At 42.3% G+C, this 14,938-nt stretch overlaps 2 protein-coding genes across 2 annotated transcripts; both read right to left on the reverse strand.

Annotated features, from left to right (window-relative positions):
- Positions 1–254: 254 nt before the first annotated feature.
- Positions 255–9,656, reverse strand: ANAPC7 (anaphase promoting complex subunit 7). The gene is made up of 11 exons (XM_080370125.1): positions 8,683–9,656; positions 7,589–7,775; positions 6,952–7,071; positions 5,085–5,196; positions 4,681–4,834; positions 4,432–4,574; positions 4,102–4,219; positions 3,475–3,671; positions 2,750–2,974; positions 2,163–2,313; positions 255–1,322 (listed from the first exon to the last, which is right to left on the reverse strand). The coding sequence occupies exons 1-11, from the start codon at positions 8,781–8,783 to the stop codon at positions 1,133–1,135; spliced, it is 1,698 nt and encodes a 565-aa protein (XP_080226251.1). The 5' UTR covers positions 8,784–9,656; the 3' UTR covers positions 255–1,132.
- Positions 9,657–9,920: 264 nt separating this feature from the next.
- On the reverse strand, positions 9,921–14,846 carry ARPC3 (actin related protein 2/3 complex subunit 3). Its single transcript, XM_080370848.1, has 7 exons — positions 14,730–14,846; positions 13,708–13,807; positions 12,575–12,651; positions 12,221–12,289; positions 11,840–11,966; positions 11,250–11,344; positions 9,921–10,440 (listed from the first exon to the last, which is right to left on the reverse strand). Exons 1-7 carry the CDS (start codon positions 14,733–14,735, stop codon positions 10,378–10,380), a joined length of 537 nt encoding a protein of 178 aa, XP_080226974.1. The 5' UTR covers positions 14,736–14,846; the 3' UTR covers positions 9,921–10,377.
- Positions 14,847–14,938: the final 92 nt, after the last annotated feature.

Here is a 14,938-nt window from a genome sequence, read left to right on the forward strand (position 1 = left end):
AAAAATAAAAATACACGTTTTAGTAAAAAGTAATGAAATCAGAATGGCAAGAAAAATCAGAGCAAGAACTAATTCCTCCTCCCACACAAGCCCACAGAAATGAAACAGTTTCTAGATTACAGAAAGCAGCTCACCCTTGAAATGCTGACATTGAGAATTTGTATGTGAAGCAATGCAACTTTGCTTCGAAAGGTGTGAGAAAACACGAGTTCAAATATTACCTGACAAAGACATGAATTATATAAACACAGAAAAAACAAGACAATATGTGTATTTGCATAATTTAACATTTCTACAGCAATGCCAGCGAAGAGGGATGAATTCTTTTTATATCATTTTAAATGTCAGTGCTGTATACAGAACATGAAGTGCTTTGAGTCACCGCTGCAAAACCTTTTAGTAACATACTGAAATATAACTAAACTGCATTTAAAAATAAACGTTCATGTACAGGCTTTTAAGTGATTACAGGGTTTAGTAAGGATTGAGGAAATGACTGTAATTCTCCAACACTGGCTTAGTTCTGTACACATAGAAATCAGTCAGCTACAAAAGTGTCCTGTAAGTCAAGCTGCCCAGTGTACCAAACTCCTCCTTTACAGCACATGTAATGCCTTAGAAACACACAAATCAATTCAACAAACACAGCAAGAGAAAATTGCTGCTTTCAGCCACACCCAAGCAACTCCTCCAGACTTCGCCAGGAGTGCGAGCCCAAATGGCAGCATACAAACCAGAGGGTAACACCTTTTCCACAAAGAAGTACAAACCATTGTATTTACAAAGTGATCAAGCACACTTAGCCCTGGACAGAATTTAGACATTGTTTTCATCATGAACAACAGGCTTATTACACACTTCAGATTCTAACGCGTTCAGTTTTAGCAGGAATTTTCTGAAATGAAAGCTGGAAATAACCTCTGATACAATTAGTCCCTTACATTTAATAAATAAGCATCAAGAATCTTCATGGCATTGAGATGTGTAGAATTATTAAATGGTCTCAGAGTCTATATTAAGAAAAAAAAAGGAAGTTCTTTATTACTGCAAAAATCATAGTTCACTTTCTTCAAAGAAGAACGGCCCTAGTGGTATGTTCAAGTGCCAAAAGCAGCAGCGTGAGGAGAGGCCGTTACTGCATGCCAAACCACTGTTCTTGATCTGCCCACTGCGCTGCTTCACTGTCACTGCCTTCCAAGTCCCCCTCTTCTCCACTTCCCTCCATATCATCCACATCTTCTTCCTGGGTTGCATCTGTTGGACTTTCCTCTTTTTCCATTTTCTGCATTCCTTCCAGTGACTTCTGATCATTTGGATCCAAACTGAGGAAAGAGGGAAAAATAAAGCACTGCCCTAAAACTTTTTCTTCTCTATTTCTGACTTTATTATATGTGAAAATAAATAAATAAATAATCTTGTCTTGTCTGCACTTCCTGTTTAACATCATCAAGAAGTTCATGACACAACTTCACCTCAGGCTGACTGTAACACCAAGTATTAAATCTTCATATAAAAACAGTTTTGATCCCCAAGAAGACACTTATCTAAACATCACACTGTTCCAGAAAACTTAAGTCAGCTCTTCCATGCAATACTAATTATAAAGTAAAATGGAAGCTGTGAAAATTTAAATGACTATGACTAAATATATTATACACAAGCAAAAAACAGCTGACCCATTTAAGCTATGTAAGTTTACAGTGGACATAAATGTGCTAGGCCTAAGGCAAATTCAACTTGCTGAAATGAAAACATGGTAACACCCCTAAAAAACATTTAGGTTACGTAAATGGAATCCCACTATTTAAATTTACTAAATAGCTTATTTTTATCTAGCACCTTCTAGTCCAAAGGAATGGATCTTAAGATGCCTGACTATATAATAATTATAAATAAATCCATGCCTTAATCCTTTTGTTAGTCAAGGAATCACACACCTAGTGACATGTTTAGCATTAATGCAGCTTCTGCACTTCTCAGTTCAAAGCCTTATGATCAACTAATTCATTAACAGGACACAATTTTTATATTTGTTGTAAGGGAGAATGAGACAAAGTTACCTCTGATGCACATCCTAATCAATTAGAGGCTCAACTTTTGACTTAGTCAAGTTGATTACTGGTTCTTATAAGTATACTGCAATCTCAGAGTCTCTGCTTTACCTCAGAGCGATACTGTACTGGTCCATCGCCTCCTGATACTCATTGACAGCTACAAGAAAGTCTCCCAGTATTCGGTGCAGAACACAGTCACTTTGATTAGCCAGTGCATTCCTCAGCAAAGCAATTCCATCTTCATACTTTTGTTCTCTACCTGTTTATATGCAAAATTACAGTTTTAATTAATAGTTTAGATAACTCTATAGGAAGTCAGAGTGTACACAGTATCACCACACACAAGGTCATTCCTTCAGACCTGTCAGCACGGAGCATAGTAGTGACATACTTTTTGCAAGATTAACTATAAACAATGGCTTTCTGTTGCAACAACTGCTACACTCACGCTTACACATACTTTTAAGTCAAAACAATTGCAAACAAGATCTTTTAAGTACTGGTGTAATCTCAGTTGCTAGATGCAATTACTTCACGTGATTTTTCCTTCAGGACAGAACTGATAATCCTGGGCTGCAACATCACTCACATACATATTGATGTGGCTGCAGAACACTCTTCCACACAAAACAGTATGCTTTAAATAAATTGGGGATTTATTTAAATTTATGGGGAAAAAAAAAAAAGAAACTTACTAAGAAGTTCTGCTTTCTTTACCACAGCTTTAATGTAATCAGGTCTTTGCATTAGCGCTTTGTCCAATAATGTTTTTGCTTTTTCCTGTGTGACTGGGTCTTCGAGACACACTGTTGCTAACAGAGTCAGTGTCTGTGCGTTTGCTCCCAGAGTTTTATACACATTATTTGCCATAACCATAGCTTCACGGATACTGTTGGATGCGAGATAACATTCGATGAGACCTGATGGTACAAAAAGAAAAACATTTTTTTGAGTCAGCACTACAGACACTCATACCTCCTCAATTATTCACACTTAGAAGCACTCATACTCCAAGCATTTGACGCTCCAATAAGCAAATGCAATTCATTTAAATACAAAACGAAACTCTCAGTGGAATTAACCAGTCATCATCCAAAAGTGACCTGCTCAGAATGCACAAGTTTGTTTATACCCAAATTAAACAAAACAAAAAAAACAAAACAAACCCTGTCTGAAAATTTTTCTTATAAACACACACATTCTCTAGTATCCCTAATCTGACTGCTTCTACCAGAGCTTTATAAATTCTCAGGTAATAATAATTTACTTATTTAACGTCATAACTTAACGTAACATCACTTGAAAGTCAGCAGGAGAAAAGAACTGTCTATTCCCTGGCCTAATCATCACCATCATCATCATGACACCAACTTTCACACCAAACCAACAACGCATGTGTGAGTAGCTTCACTTCACTCACCTTCATAGCAATCCAGCCTGCAAGGTGCAAGACGTATCGCTTCACGGAAGTGTATAATTGCTTCCTGTACTCGGCCCATATTCCTAAGAGCAGCTCCTTTCAGCAGGAGAGCTTGAACACTGTTACTATTAAGCTGGATAGCTTTAGCTCCTAAGTATAAGGCACGAGAGTACCGTTTACTGTAGAAACTATGACACCTATGGAAAGACAAGAGGGACTCTAAACATACACTGCCTGTGGTGCACACACACAGAGGTTTAAAAGAAGCTAAAAAGAGGGGGCAGGGAATGACAGGCAACTGCTGAACTTGCATTTGAAGTTAAGAATATATGTTCAGGAAAAAACTCTTCAGGAGTTTAACAGTTAATATTCACACTGCTTTTTTTTACAGCTATTTAATACATCACTGTTACTGCACAGATGTGGTAACTCTAATAGGTTTAAAAATACAGAAACTGACCAAAATAGATACTGATGGACAGCTAATTTAAGTTACCCCAAGGACAGAACAGATAGGGTAGAAAAGCACCTTCTGAAGAAAAAAGCTGAATCCACTGTATCAAATGTTAAAGCACCACATGCAACAAAATCAAGAGCTGAGATAAGAAATGAAAGAAAACAATTTACCCAGATACCACCCAGGGTTCCGCATGCTGATCAGAAATATTGAAGAGACGGCAGCCCAGGTTCTCAACATCCTCTAGTCGACCTTCACGTGCCAATAAATAGCCATACACATCCATTCCTGAAGAGAAACATTTGAAGATCAATCATCAAGAAATGGGAAGTTCATTCAAACAAGAAAAAACAAAAACAGAACCACAAACACCCACTTTAAGAAAGCTGGGTACAACAATACATAATATTCCACTGCATGCTTGACTGCATGTAGCTGCTACTCTAATGTTACTCATCACATCATTACACTAGGCAAACTTTATTTTAGGAATTACTCACCTTTTATTAGGTAAGGATCCAGCATTTGTGCTTGTTCAAATTTTAGAATAGAGTTTTTATTATCTCCAGCTCTGAAATACAGGTCTGCTAAGCTCCCCAGCAAGTCTACATTATCCCTCAGTAAGGACTTTTTCTCTAAAGAGCTTTAAGAGAAAAAAATGCCTGTCATTTATATAATGCCATTTTAAACATAATTACATATAAGTATTAATATATTATTTGATTACATCATGCTCTTTGAACTCTTACCAAATGGTATTTATTGCTCTTGTGTTATCTCCAGTATGCACAAAAGCATATGCCTTGATCCACACAGAAAGCCAATCCAAGTTAGGAATACTCTGAATTACATTGATTGTCATAGAGGCCACTTCAGCACCTTTCACCGACAGCGAGAGCAAGCCTATTCAGAATGGTATATACATCAATTTCAGCCACCATAAACTGCTTTTAATACAAATTAATTGTCTGAAGACCAGAAATTCCATCCCTTGACACACATAAACAAGCGGCTTGTTACAATGCTTTTTATAATCTGCATAATGTAGGTATTACATCTTACATGCAAACGCAAGACAGTTACCTAGTCCCAAGCATAGTTCACATTATAATACTGTTTAATACTGAAATACTAACAGCGTGCAGACACCTACCTAGTATGGCATCAAGTGCTAAAGGGCACTGTCTCAGTACCTCCTTGTAGCTCGTAACAGATGAGCGTTCTTGACCTGCTTTCTTGTACAGATTTGCCAACATCATATTGATCTACAAGCAATAGAAATGTTAGTAGAGTCAAGTATGAGAAAGAAGAAAGCATCACTAAGAAAGATCACAACTCTGTCTCCAAGCATGCCTGCCTGCCTCCTTCACTCCTCTTCTGGGCAGAAGACAAAAATAAGCCGCTCTTCTTCCAAGATCACTATAACCTAGCACATAGTATAACACTACAATGGTTTCTTCTCTCAGAGTCTTACATCATGTATTTGCAGAGTACATCCTGAATTCTCAAGTGTTCTGCACACAAAAAGTCAAAAGATGGGCAAGTGTTTATACCGGATGCCAAGCCGGACCTGTATATCCATAACATTGGCCTTCTTTCGGTTGATCTCTCCATATCAGTGGAAGCCTTTGAGAGAATTAGCTTAGGAAGGCAGGGAAAGCTTCCATCCAGCTTCTGAACGAAGTCACGATTGACGGAAGAACAGAAATTATTTGAGCTCTACACAATTCAAGTAGCTGGTTTCTGCTACAATACTTTGATTTACTAGTGTGTGTCGGTAAAAAGTTTGCTTTTCTCAATCTCTTCTTCTTTTTCTGTTCTGTAAGTTGGTCTTTAAACAGGACACTTGGACATTACTAAAGTCTAAGCCATGCATGCTGTTAGGACAGCACAGGAATACTGTTAACATGAAACATAGCTGTTTGACCTGATGTGTTAACCTTTTAAGCCCTTATGACTAACAGCCAGCAAGCAAAGACTCAATACATTTGGTACTGCAGAACACAATGGGACCTAAATATTTAACATAAAAAAGGATGAAAACATTTTAGAAGATGGAGCACCATCATTCTTTCTACTTACCAAAATCTTCAGCCTTTCAAGTATCTTACATTGCTCAAACCATACAGTAAGATGTGAATTGCCATCCCATACACATTCTAGGTTCAAGAATAAACTTAAAGACTTGCTCAGTCTGAGCAAGTTACACTGACTAATAGTGAAAGCAGCACAGAACAGAACCTTATGAGACAGCTAGGCTACAAGTCTCTTTCAGCCCTAGCAGGTGACAGTGTGCCTTTCCTGTCCAGTGATACACAGCTCTTCCACGGAGACCAGACTCTACCTGATGGTTATAGCCAGGCAAAGTATATTAATTTAAACAATTGCTTTGGCTCTCACATTTACATGTTCGATTCAGAACTGCAGAACATTACTCAGTCAGGTATCCAGCAATTGCTTACTAACTTGCAGGAATTCAGCTGTTTGCAATCATGTAAATTCTTCACCTGGTAGATGCTTTTGTTACAACAAGCCATTATTCTTCCCTCTTCGAAAACCATTCATGGTAACATGCAAAGAACGATTGAATAGATGATACGTATTTCAAGCCTTATGTATGGACATACAAATACTTTACAACTTTTGGAAGAAAAAAAGTGTTTCTGCATCCTTGTACACAAGCTAAATTCTGTACCTTCTGTGCGCAGTACTGAAGAGTTAATCAGGTAATTCACACAAATTAATAAAGATGCACACAAACATTTAACTCTTTTCACTTTTTTTGAATTCTAACAAAGGGAATACAAAATTTGTCCGATTTTAAAGAAAAGAGGTCAAATAAACTAAGCTAATTTAAACATTAGGAAATGTTTCCAAACTACATTTAACTAATACAAAAGCAAATACCAAGACACAATGCCATTATACCTATAGGCTACATCCTTTTTTGACCAGATGCTGGCCTACAGATTCAAGATATGCTGATCAAGGACTTGTGACAAAAGTCTGCCAGAACTAACCTTTGGGGTCCTCTGTCTGGAAGGAATCCCATCAAGAATAGCAATGGCATCTTTATCTTGCTTCAGCATTGTATAACATTCAGCCATTTTATATTTCACTTCGATTTCTGATGGTAAACACTGAAATAAAAAAAAGAAAGATTTAAGTACAATGTTGGTTTAGTCAGGTAAAAGAAAGCTGAAAAAGGTTTCCTCATTAAATGCTTAGAGTCTGTTGAAAAAATCTAGTGCAAGAAAGTTAACAATGCAACCTACTGCTAGCTCATATTGCTCATCTTCAAATGAAAAGCATTAATTACACATACAAAATAAAAAAAATAAATCTTATGTTCAAGACCACAATTAAGGTTTGCATTAGAAAATACCACACTGATATTTTCAAAACAAATTAGCCTTAAATGTCAGGTTTATTTGACATGATAAATCCACAATCAAAGGTATTTAAAAGACATGTAGATATAGCGCTTAGGGACATAGTTTAGCGGTGGACTTGGTAGTGTTAGGTTAACGGTTAGACTATGATCTTAAGGGTCTTTTCCAACCTAAATGACTCTATAACTATTGAGTCAGCAACATTAATTGTAAGGTTATAACAATTACATAATTTTATGCAGCACATTAGTCAGTTTTTGAATACCTGGCTTTGGGGAGTTGATGCAGCATTCCCAGTAGAAGGTCTTACTTTTGAAGTTTTACTTAATGCTTTTTTCTGCTGCAAGGCCATTGTATACTTACTTACAGCATTTCTATATTCTTTATCATGGAAGAGAGAGTCTGCATGATATACAAGGAGCTGGTATTTCTGAGACGGTGAAAAGAGTTCCCTGGAAGAAATACACAGAAAGGTTGAGATCACCTGGCTGCCTAAGAACCAAAACCTTACAGATCCAAAGAATTTGTAGCTTTGGTTTGTCTGGCTTCAACTTCCAGCTGTTGCTGCTTCTTCACTACATTGGAAGGACTCTTGAGTAACAGGTACTACCTCCTCACAAGGGATTATCTCACCAATTTCTTTTATCTGTACACAAACAAACATAATAGCCACTCCTGACACCTCATCAGTAACACCACCTTACGTTTAGCTGCTTAGCCACTGCTTCCCATAACAGAGCCGCCCTCACCTTCCCCACAAAAAGCCACGTTACCAATGTCCACTAAAACACTTTGAATAGACTTGAGCTTACAAGGCAACCCAGCTCCTTGTACAGCTATCCCGGTCCTAACTGGCGTATTTCTACATTTGACAACCAACCATTTGACCACCTTCCAGCAGGTTTGCAGAAGCACTGAAGAGTTACGGTTTCAGCAAAGGACTCTGGCTTCAATTAGTACCTCAAAGCCCGTCCAAAATGTAAAACAGTATCTTACAGGGAAGTCCTGAAATATAAAGGGAATCACTTGAGTGGCCTACGCAGGGCACCCTGGGCTGGAGAAAATCACTTCAGCTCTACCAGGACACTCACACTGCACCACGTACCCCAAAGGTTCCCATGCTGAACACCACGGACAGGCGTGATGGCAGAGGGGGGGTTATCTGCTGCAGGGCCGGGGCCAGGGACTAGAGGCCGGGGGCCAGGGGCCTGGAGCTAGGGGCCCGGGGCCCGCATCACGGAGCCCAGCAGGAGGTACAGCTCAAAAAGCCAGCCCGCTTCCCCTCCAGCCCATAAGCCACCCCCCCGCCACCCAGCGAGGTCCCACGCGGCCTCTCCCTCAGTACCACCGGCCACTCACGGGTTATTGCCACTCATCGTTAGGAGAAGCCCACTGAGGAGCCGCACGTTAGAGTGGAGCCCGGCGGCCGCCATCTCTCGTACGTGCTCCACCACGCTCATACTGGCGGCGGGAGGGCGCGGAGCGGCGGGGACAGGCGGCGAAGGGGCAGACAAGGCCAACGCCGCCGCCCGCCGCCACTCCGAAATGGCGCCACCCAGGGGGCCTCGCCCGCCACCGCCCGCGGGCGCCCGCCACGCTGCCTTCGCGGCGGACGCGCGGCCCTACAGGCGTGCGAGGGGCAGCCCCGGCCGCGCGCCTCAGGCCCCCGTCGCGCCTGCGCAGTGGCGGGACAGACGGGGCCGCTCGCCGCGGGGGCTGCCCGGGGGGAGCCGGGGCGTCCTTTCTCGGCTCTGGGCTGTGTTACAGGCGAGGCACGCTCCCCGTGGCCGCACGGCTCTGAGGTTTGGCCCCTTTTTCTGCTGAGAGTGTTACCTGCTGGTTACGGCAGCTAAATGCGTCGGAGGCCTCGCAGGTAATGAAGCTCCTGCCTATAAAAAGGGGTAGCTGAGGAGAAAGGCCCTTCAGAACCTACATTTCTTCTAGGCCACAGCCAGGGTAAAGGCCTCGCTAACGCCACCCTTAACTACAAGGCATAGACTGGAAGGAGAGCTGAATGAGAATATGGTTTTTGCCCTTTATCACAAAAAGAAGGCAAAACATAACTATCCTTGTAATAATATGACTACCAATGAATTCAGTGGGAGCTTTCAAGTTCGGAGATGCCAGCACTGCATGTTTGCTTTTGCCAAGCAGCGAAACATTCCTAGCACTGGGCTTCACATAACCCAAAAAGCATGTTGGTGCGGTACAGTGACAGCAAAATAAGCATTGCCACACAAAGAGACAGCTGAGAATAACCTGAGCTTGGATTTGTAGTTCTTCAAGAAGCCAACTGACCGACCAAAAGTCACAGTTTTTGCCAATGTTGCACAAATGGCTGTGTTTGAACCAAACCCACCACCAGAAAGGCAGTGCCATCCGCCAGCGTCACCCTTCCAGGGTGTTTCAGTACAGTGCAAAGACACACCTCAACAACCAAGCACAGAGCTGCAAGCTACAGCCCCCTCTATTAATCCCATTTTCAGTGGCAATGATTCACTTCCTACTGATTACCATTAAATAATGATGGTCTTTTCACAAAAAAACCCACCCGATTTCTTTGAAGGCTATCTGTATGACATAAATTAGCTACCATGTTAATTACAAGCGAAGTTTATTGAAAACAAGGTAAAAATCACTGCACTTGACAACACAGCATGAGAGGTACATTTTCTGTGGAGATAACAGAGACTCTAGCCAGTAGAGCAATTACACAGCTCCCCCTGCCCCACAGGCAAGCCCATTTCTTCTCTTAAATACAAGCCCTGTTTTAAATGCTAGCTGTAGCCTCCGATAACAAAGCAGCTTGCACCTGAAACAGCATGTTAGAAATCACCTATTAAGCACCAGCTTAATAACATTGGCTTACACTAGTCAAATTACTTTTTGCTCTCCCTCCCTCTATCCCTCATTGACTGGTTTATGGTTTGGTGGTGGGTTTTTTCTTTCGTAAGTACTTAATTCTTCCTTGGTACAAAATGTATCCAAAACAAAGGCAAAATACCTAAAACACCTTGCTGTGAAAATGTTTAATGTTGTTGCTATTTCGCCTCTTCACTGCCCAGGACCTGAAAGACTCTTGTTCATGAACTGCCTCTTCACAAAGCAGATCCACCACTGCAGAAGGAAGTACAAAGTCAAAAAATATGCAACAGTGGTCTCCATACGATAAGCAAAATAGTGACTTTAAAGTATTCAACCTCTGACAAATAACACATGTTAAGGCTCCAGTTTTGCACATACAGTTTTCCACACTGGTTTCTACTGGAATTTAGACAAACAAGAGGGAAGGAAGGAACCCATGAATTTATAAATAGGACTCTGGATTAAACTGGGACATTCCACTTTCTCTTATTTCTATTACTGTATTTTTACCATTTATTCCAATATAAAGATGGGATGCATCAGAAAGCTATGCCTTTTCAACTAAGTTAGCCTACATAATTTCAATATTAAATGCAGTTGCATTTGCAGATGAAACATACAAACAGTCAATTATTATATTCATTCATTGATTGATTAGCTTTTTTTATCTGGATATGAGACAAAATGGTCTACTTCAAAGAAGCCATCAAATCTGCCTGGGAGGCTAAAACAGCATCTCTCATGCCTGTGAATTTCCATTTGAAAACCCAGCCAACAGCAGATGTGCAATACTTCGAAGAGTTGAACCAGACACCACTTATTACTGCCCTGCTTTTTAAAGTAACCCGAATTGGCATTTGCTGTCTCACCACATTACAGATTAAATTTATTGATAACTTGCAGCCTGCTATTTTGCTAGCCTTGTAAAAGGAGGGAAGCTTGCACCAAAGTTGCCCATACCTGATCCCCCACCCCATCATCTCACTTCTCTCCACACATTTCTGAAAAAAACCCACACCAGGCCTTTCATTAAATCTGTGATGATGGCGCTGAACTCTTACCTTACTAGGCTTGTCACTCTGAGGATCAAATACTTTTTCACAAAGACGAAGACCAGTTTCTTGCCTCAGCTGCTGCAGGTAGGCCCTCATTACCTCTGAAATACAGCACAGGAAAAACCAACGTAAACTGAGGCAGCACCAAGTCAAACTAAATTTAACAGGGAAGCATCAGCTATCACTGCTTAAAAGAGTTTTCACATCTGTAGGTACTCGTTGGCTGGCTCAATTTACAGCCATACTTGGCATTTTTATGATACTGCACCAGTAAAAAGGATCATCCAAACTGTTTTCTTCTCTCAGTTACCTTTGCCCATTATTGTGGGCTATTCTGCCAGTGCAGCAGTTGGCTTGCACTCCATTACAGGGTTTAGCTAGTGATTATGTTGGTGCCAAAGACAGATTCAGACCCCTGTTAATCCAGGGGAGTCTCTAGGCCCCTGAGAAAATCCACCTTCTACTGCCCTCAGAAGACAGAACTGCAGACTTAAAAGACTCAGTTTTAAGGGTCATTTTTCTCACTGCAGTCACAGAAATGGAGCTGGTAACATGCAAGCCCAAGGAAGCCTTTTGAGGTCCTGGATTAGCCTTACCTTCCTCCTGCTTGTTGGCAGGTTTGGCATAAATGGCATTAAGCGGAAAGCCAGGCTCCCCGGGGATTGGGAAGTTAGTGATTCCCAGTGTGTACATTTCTTTCTCTCCTTGGCCTTTGGAGTTACACTGGAAGAACCAGGCAAACAATGGATTAACAGTTATAAACAAAAAATGATTGAGCATTAGACCCAAATATTTTACCAATCTGTAACACATAAAAACTCATCAAAAAGAGCAACAGAACATATCTTTGGTGATCCACAGCCTTGGAGTATCTGTGGCTCTGACAGCTGGGACAAACAAGATTAGTTATGCCACTAGAATGAGAGTAAATACTTTGCCCGAGGACAATCCCCAGCACAGAAGTTCACTTTTCTTACCTTCTGCAGCTTTTTCAAGCACTCGGAAATGTAGAGGGTTACGTAGATCAGTGTTCTGTCAGCCTCGTTCTGCAAAACAAGAGCAAGCGTGGAGCCCAGTCACTCTTAGATTAAGGGAGACTTTATGGAACTGATAGAAAAGTCTGAAACAGGAATGAGTTCAAGCCATTCTGGCCTACAATTTCCCCATGAAAGAGGAACTTGCAATTCATGGCATTTACTCAACTTTAAAAATTAAGTGGGAAGAAGGGGAGGTTTTGTTACCTAGTAGAATTACTTAATTTAAAATAAATTTATAGTCACAGCACCAACCCTCCAAAGAACTACTATATGCACCATATCTGAAAAAATTACCTTAATTTCATAATTTTTGAAGAAAACATTAGCTTTGAAGTAGTAGATTGCTTCATCTATTATATCTGTGTCCTTAGCTAACAAAAAAGAAATACAGAGTTAAACAGCGCACTGCATTTGGTCACAAATTCTACTCACTGAAATACATAAATAAGGATTATTGCACCAGCAAAACCCTGGTATTTACAAAAAGCAGAAGACAGCACTATGTAACAGAAAACAGTTGTTGCTGGGTGAAACGCTGGTAAGCTCAGACCACAGTATTTAAGGTTCCTGCTCTAGCAGGAGCTTTAACTCCCTTCTCCTCCTCCCCCCATGATTTCTTCACAAACAGCATCAATTCAGCAGTTCCCCACTTTTCTACCAGTTGAGTAACTCACCAGAGTTCTAACAGCATAAAAGTCTTTTGAGGACACTAAGATATTTTTGGAGAAAGCATAACACCACAAATTTCATTATCCTCTTAAAAAAAAAAAAAAAAAAGGAGGGGCCCAGGACTTTTTTTGCTACCATTCAAGACTGCTTAAAGCCAGAAACATTTCCTTTTTATTTCCTTTCTCAAACTGAACCACCACATTACTGGGGAATGTCACACCTGGGAAGCGCTACTTCCTGTGCTGAAGGGGACTCCATACCAGTCTGCCTGTGGACCCTGTTGGGACGCCCATAACTTCATTTGAATTTTTGAAGCCCCCTAAACTGCTGCCTATCCTACTCCTTGTCCTTCAGAGTAGCGGAGCATCATCAGCCGCAGACCTAAAGCACAAGTTCTCTGCAGCCAAACCTCCACTTCCTCTGACAGCAGAGGGTTTGCGCCGCCACATCCTCCTCAAAACCTGCTGCAGAGCACAGCAAGACCCAGGAGGAAGTGTGAGCACAGTAACCATAGGCTTTAATTACTGAAACAACCAATTCAGCTGGAGCACGGTGCGTCTTTATCTGTGCATAATTATTTTCGATGTTTTGCACAAATTCAGTATTTGAAAACTTTTCTCCTCCTCTATAAACTGCAAAGCACTCCATTTCCAACCCATGACTCCTCTCGTCACTCTTGCTAGGGCAGGCTTGGAGCAAACTGCGAGATGATGAGCTACGTACAGGCAGGTTTTCAGAGATTATTATTATAAACTTACTTTCCCGAGGTGCTGGGCCTTTGAACTGGCTTCTGATGGGTAACAGCGCCATGTTCCCAATTAGCTTGGTGTCAGAATCCATTAAAGTTGAGTGGTAAGCCTACAGACGGGGGAAAGGCTGGTTATTAATGCTACTGAAAATACACATTTCCGTGTCCGATCACATCCCCCCATCTTCATCAACTTGGACTCAGAGTCTAGATCATGAGTGAAGTGATGCTTTCAGCAATTTTTCCTTGCACAAACAATTGCTGTTTTCTAATTAGGCCCAGATCCCATTATTATTTGATACTATTATATCACACATACAGGGAACTGTACAGTTCATTGAAAATTAGCTGGTCACTAAGAAAGACCATATTTTATTTCCACATCTAACTAATAATATTAGACAGCAATAAAGCTAGACTTAATACATACCCACACACTGAAAAAAAGACCTTTCTGTGCCCTGTAAAAGTGGTCAAGTAAATTAAAAAAAAAATCCCAAACCTTACTGCGTATGCCAGGTTCTTCCTGAGGAACCAAATTTTAACAACAATTTAAGTTTTAGGCACTTTCCAAACATTCCCCTGGGAGAAGGCCTGGAGAGGCCTTCGCCTCCTCGCAGCCGGGGGGGGGGGGGGGGGGGGGGGGCAAGGGGGGGGTGCACGTGTGTGTAAAAGCCACCCCCTAGCAAACATGATGTTTATTTGAATCAGAGGCAGACGGCGCGAAGAAAACCAGAGCAAAGCCAAGCTTACCGCCCTCCCCCCCGCTAGAGCCGGGGGCTGCCACCCCCCCGACGGCGGCTAGACCCCCGGGTGGGGGTGTGAGGAAGAGGAGGGTGAGGAAGAGGGGGGCGCTGGCCTTGCCGCTGCCTCCACCCGCAGCAATCCCCTGCCCTCGGCAGGGCTCCCCGCTGCTCTAGCCCCTTCCCTCCTCCGCGCAGACCCCGAAGCCCCGCAGCCCCCCGAGCCCCCAGCCCCAGGCCTGGCGCCTCTCCCCCGAGCCCCCCGCCCGCGCGGCAGCAGCCCCCTCACCGGCATGTCGGAGGGCAGGGCCGAGCCGGCGGCGGAGCGGAGCGCAGCACCAAGGGAGCAGCCAGGCACTGCCGCTTCCGGCTCCGCCCGCGCTGCAGGAAGTGGGGCGGCCCCGGCGGCGCGGCGAGGTCACCGGTTCGCGTCCCGCCCCCGCCAGGGCACTGCCCTTCTGCAGCGGCGGCTCTCGCAGCTCACCCCCGCCGCCGCTT

The sequence above is a fragment of the Falco punctatus genome (assembly GCF_963210335.1).
Source record: "Falco punctatus genome assembly, chromosome: 1".
NCBI classification, from domain to species: Eukaryota; Metazoa; Chordata; class Aves; order Falconiformes; family Falconidae; genus Falco; species Falco punctatus.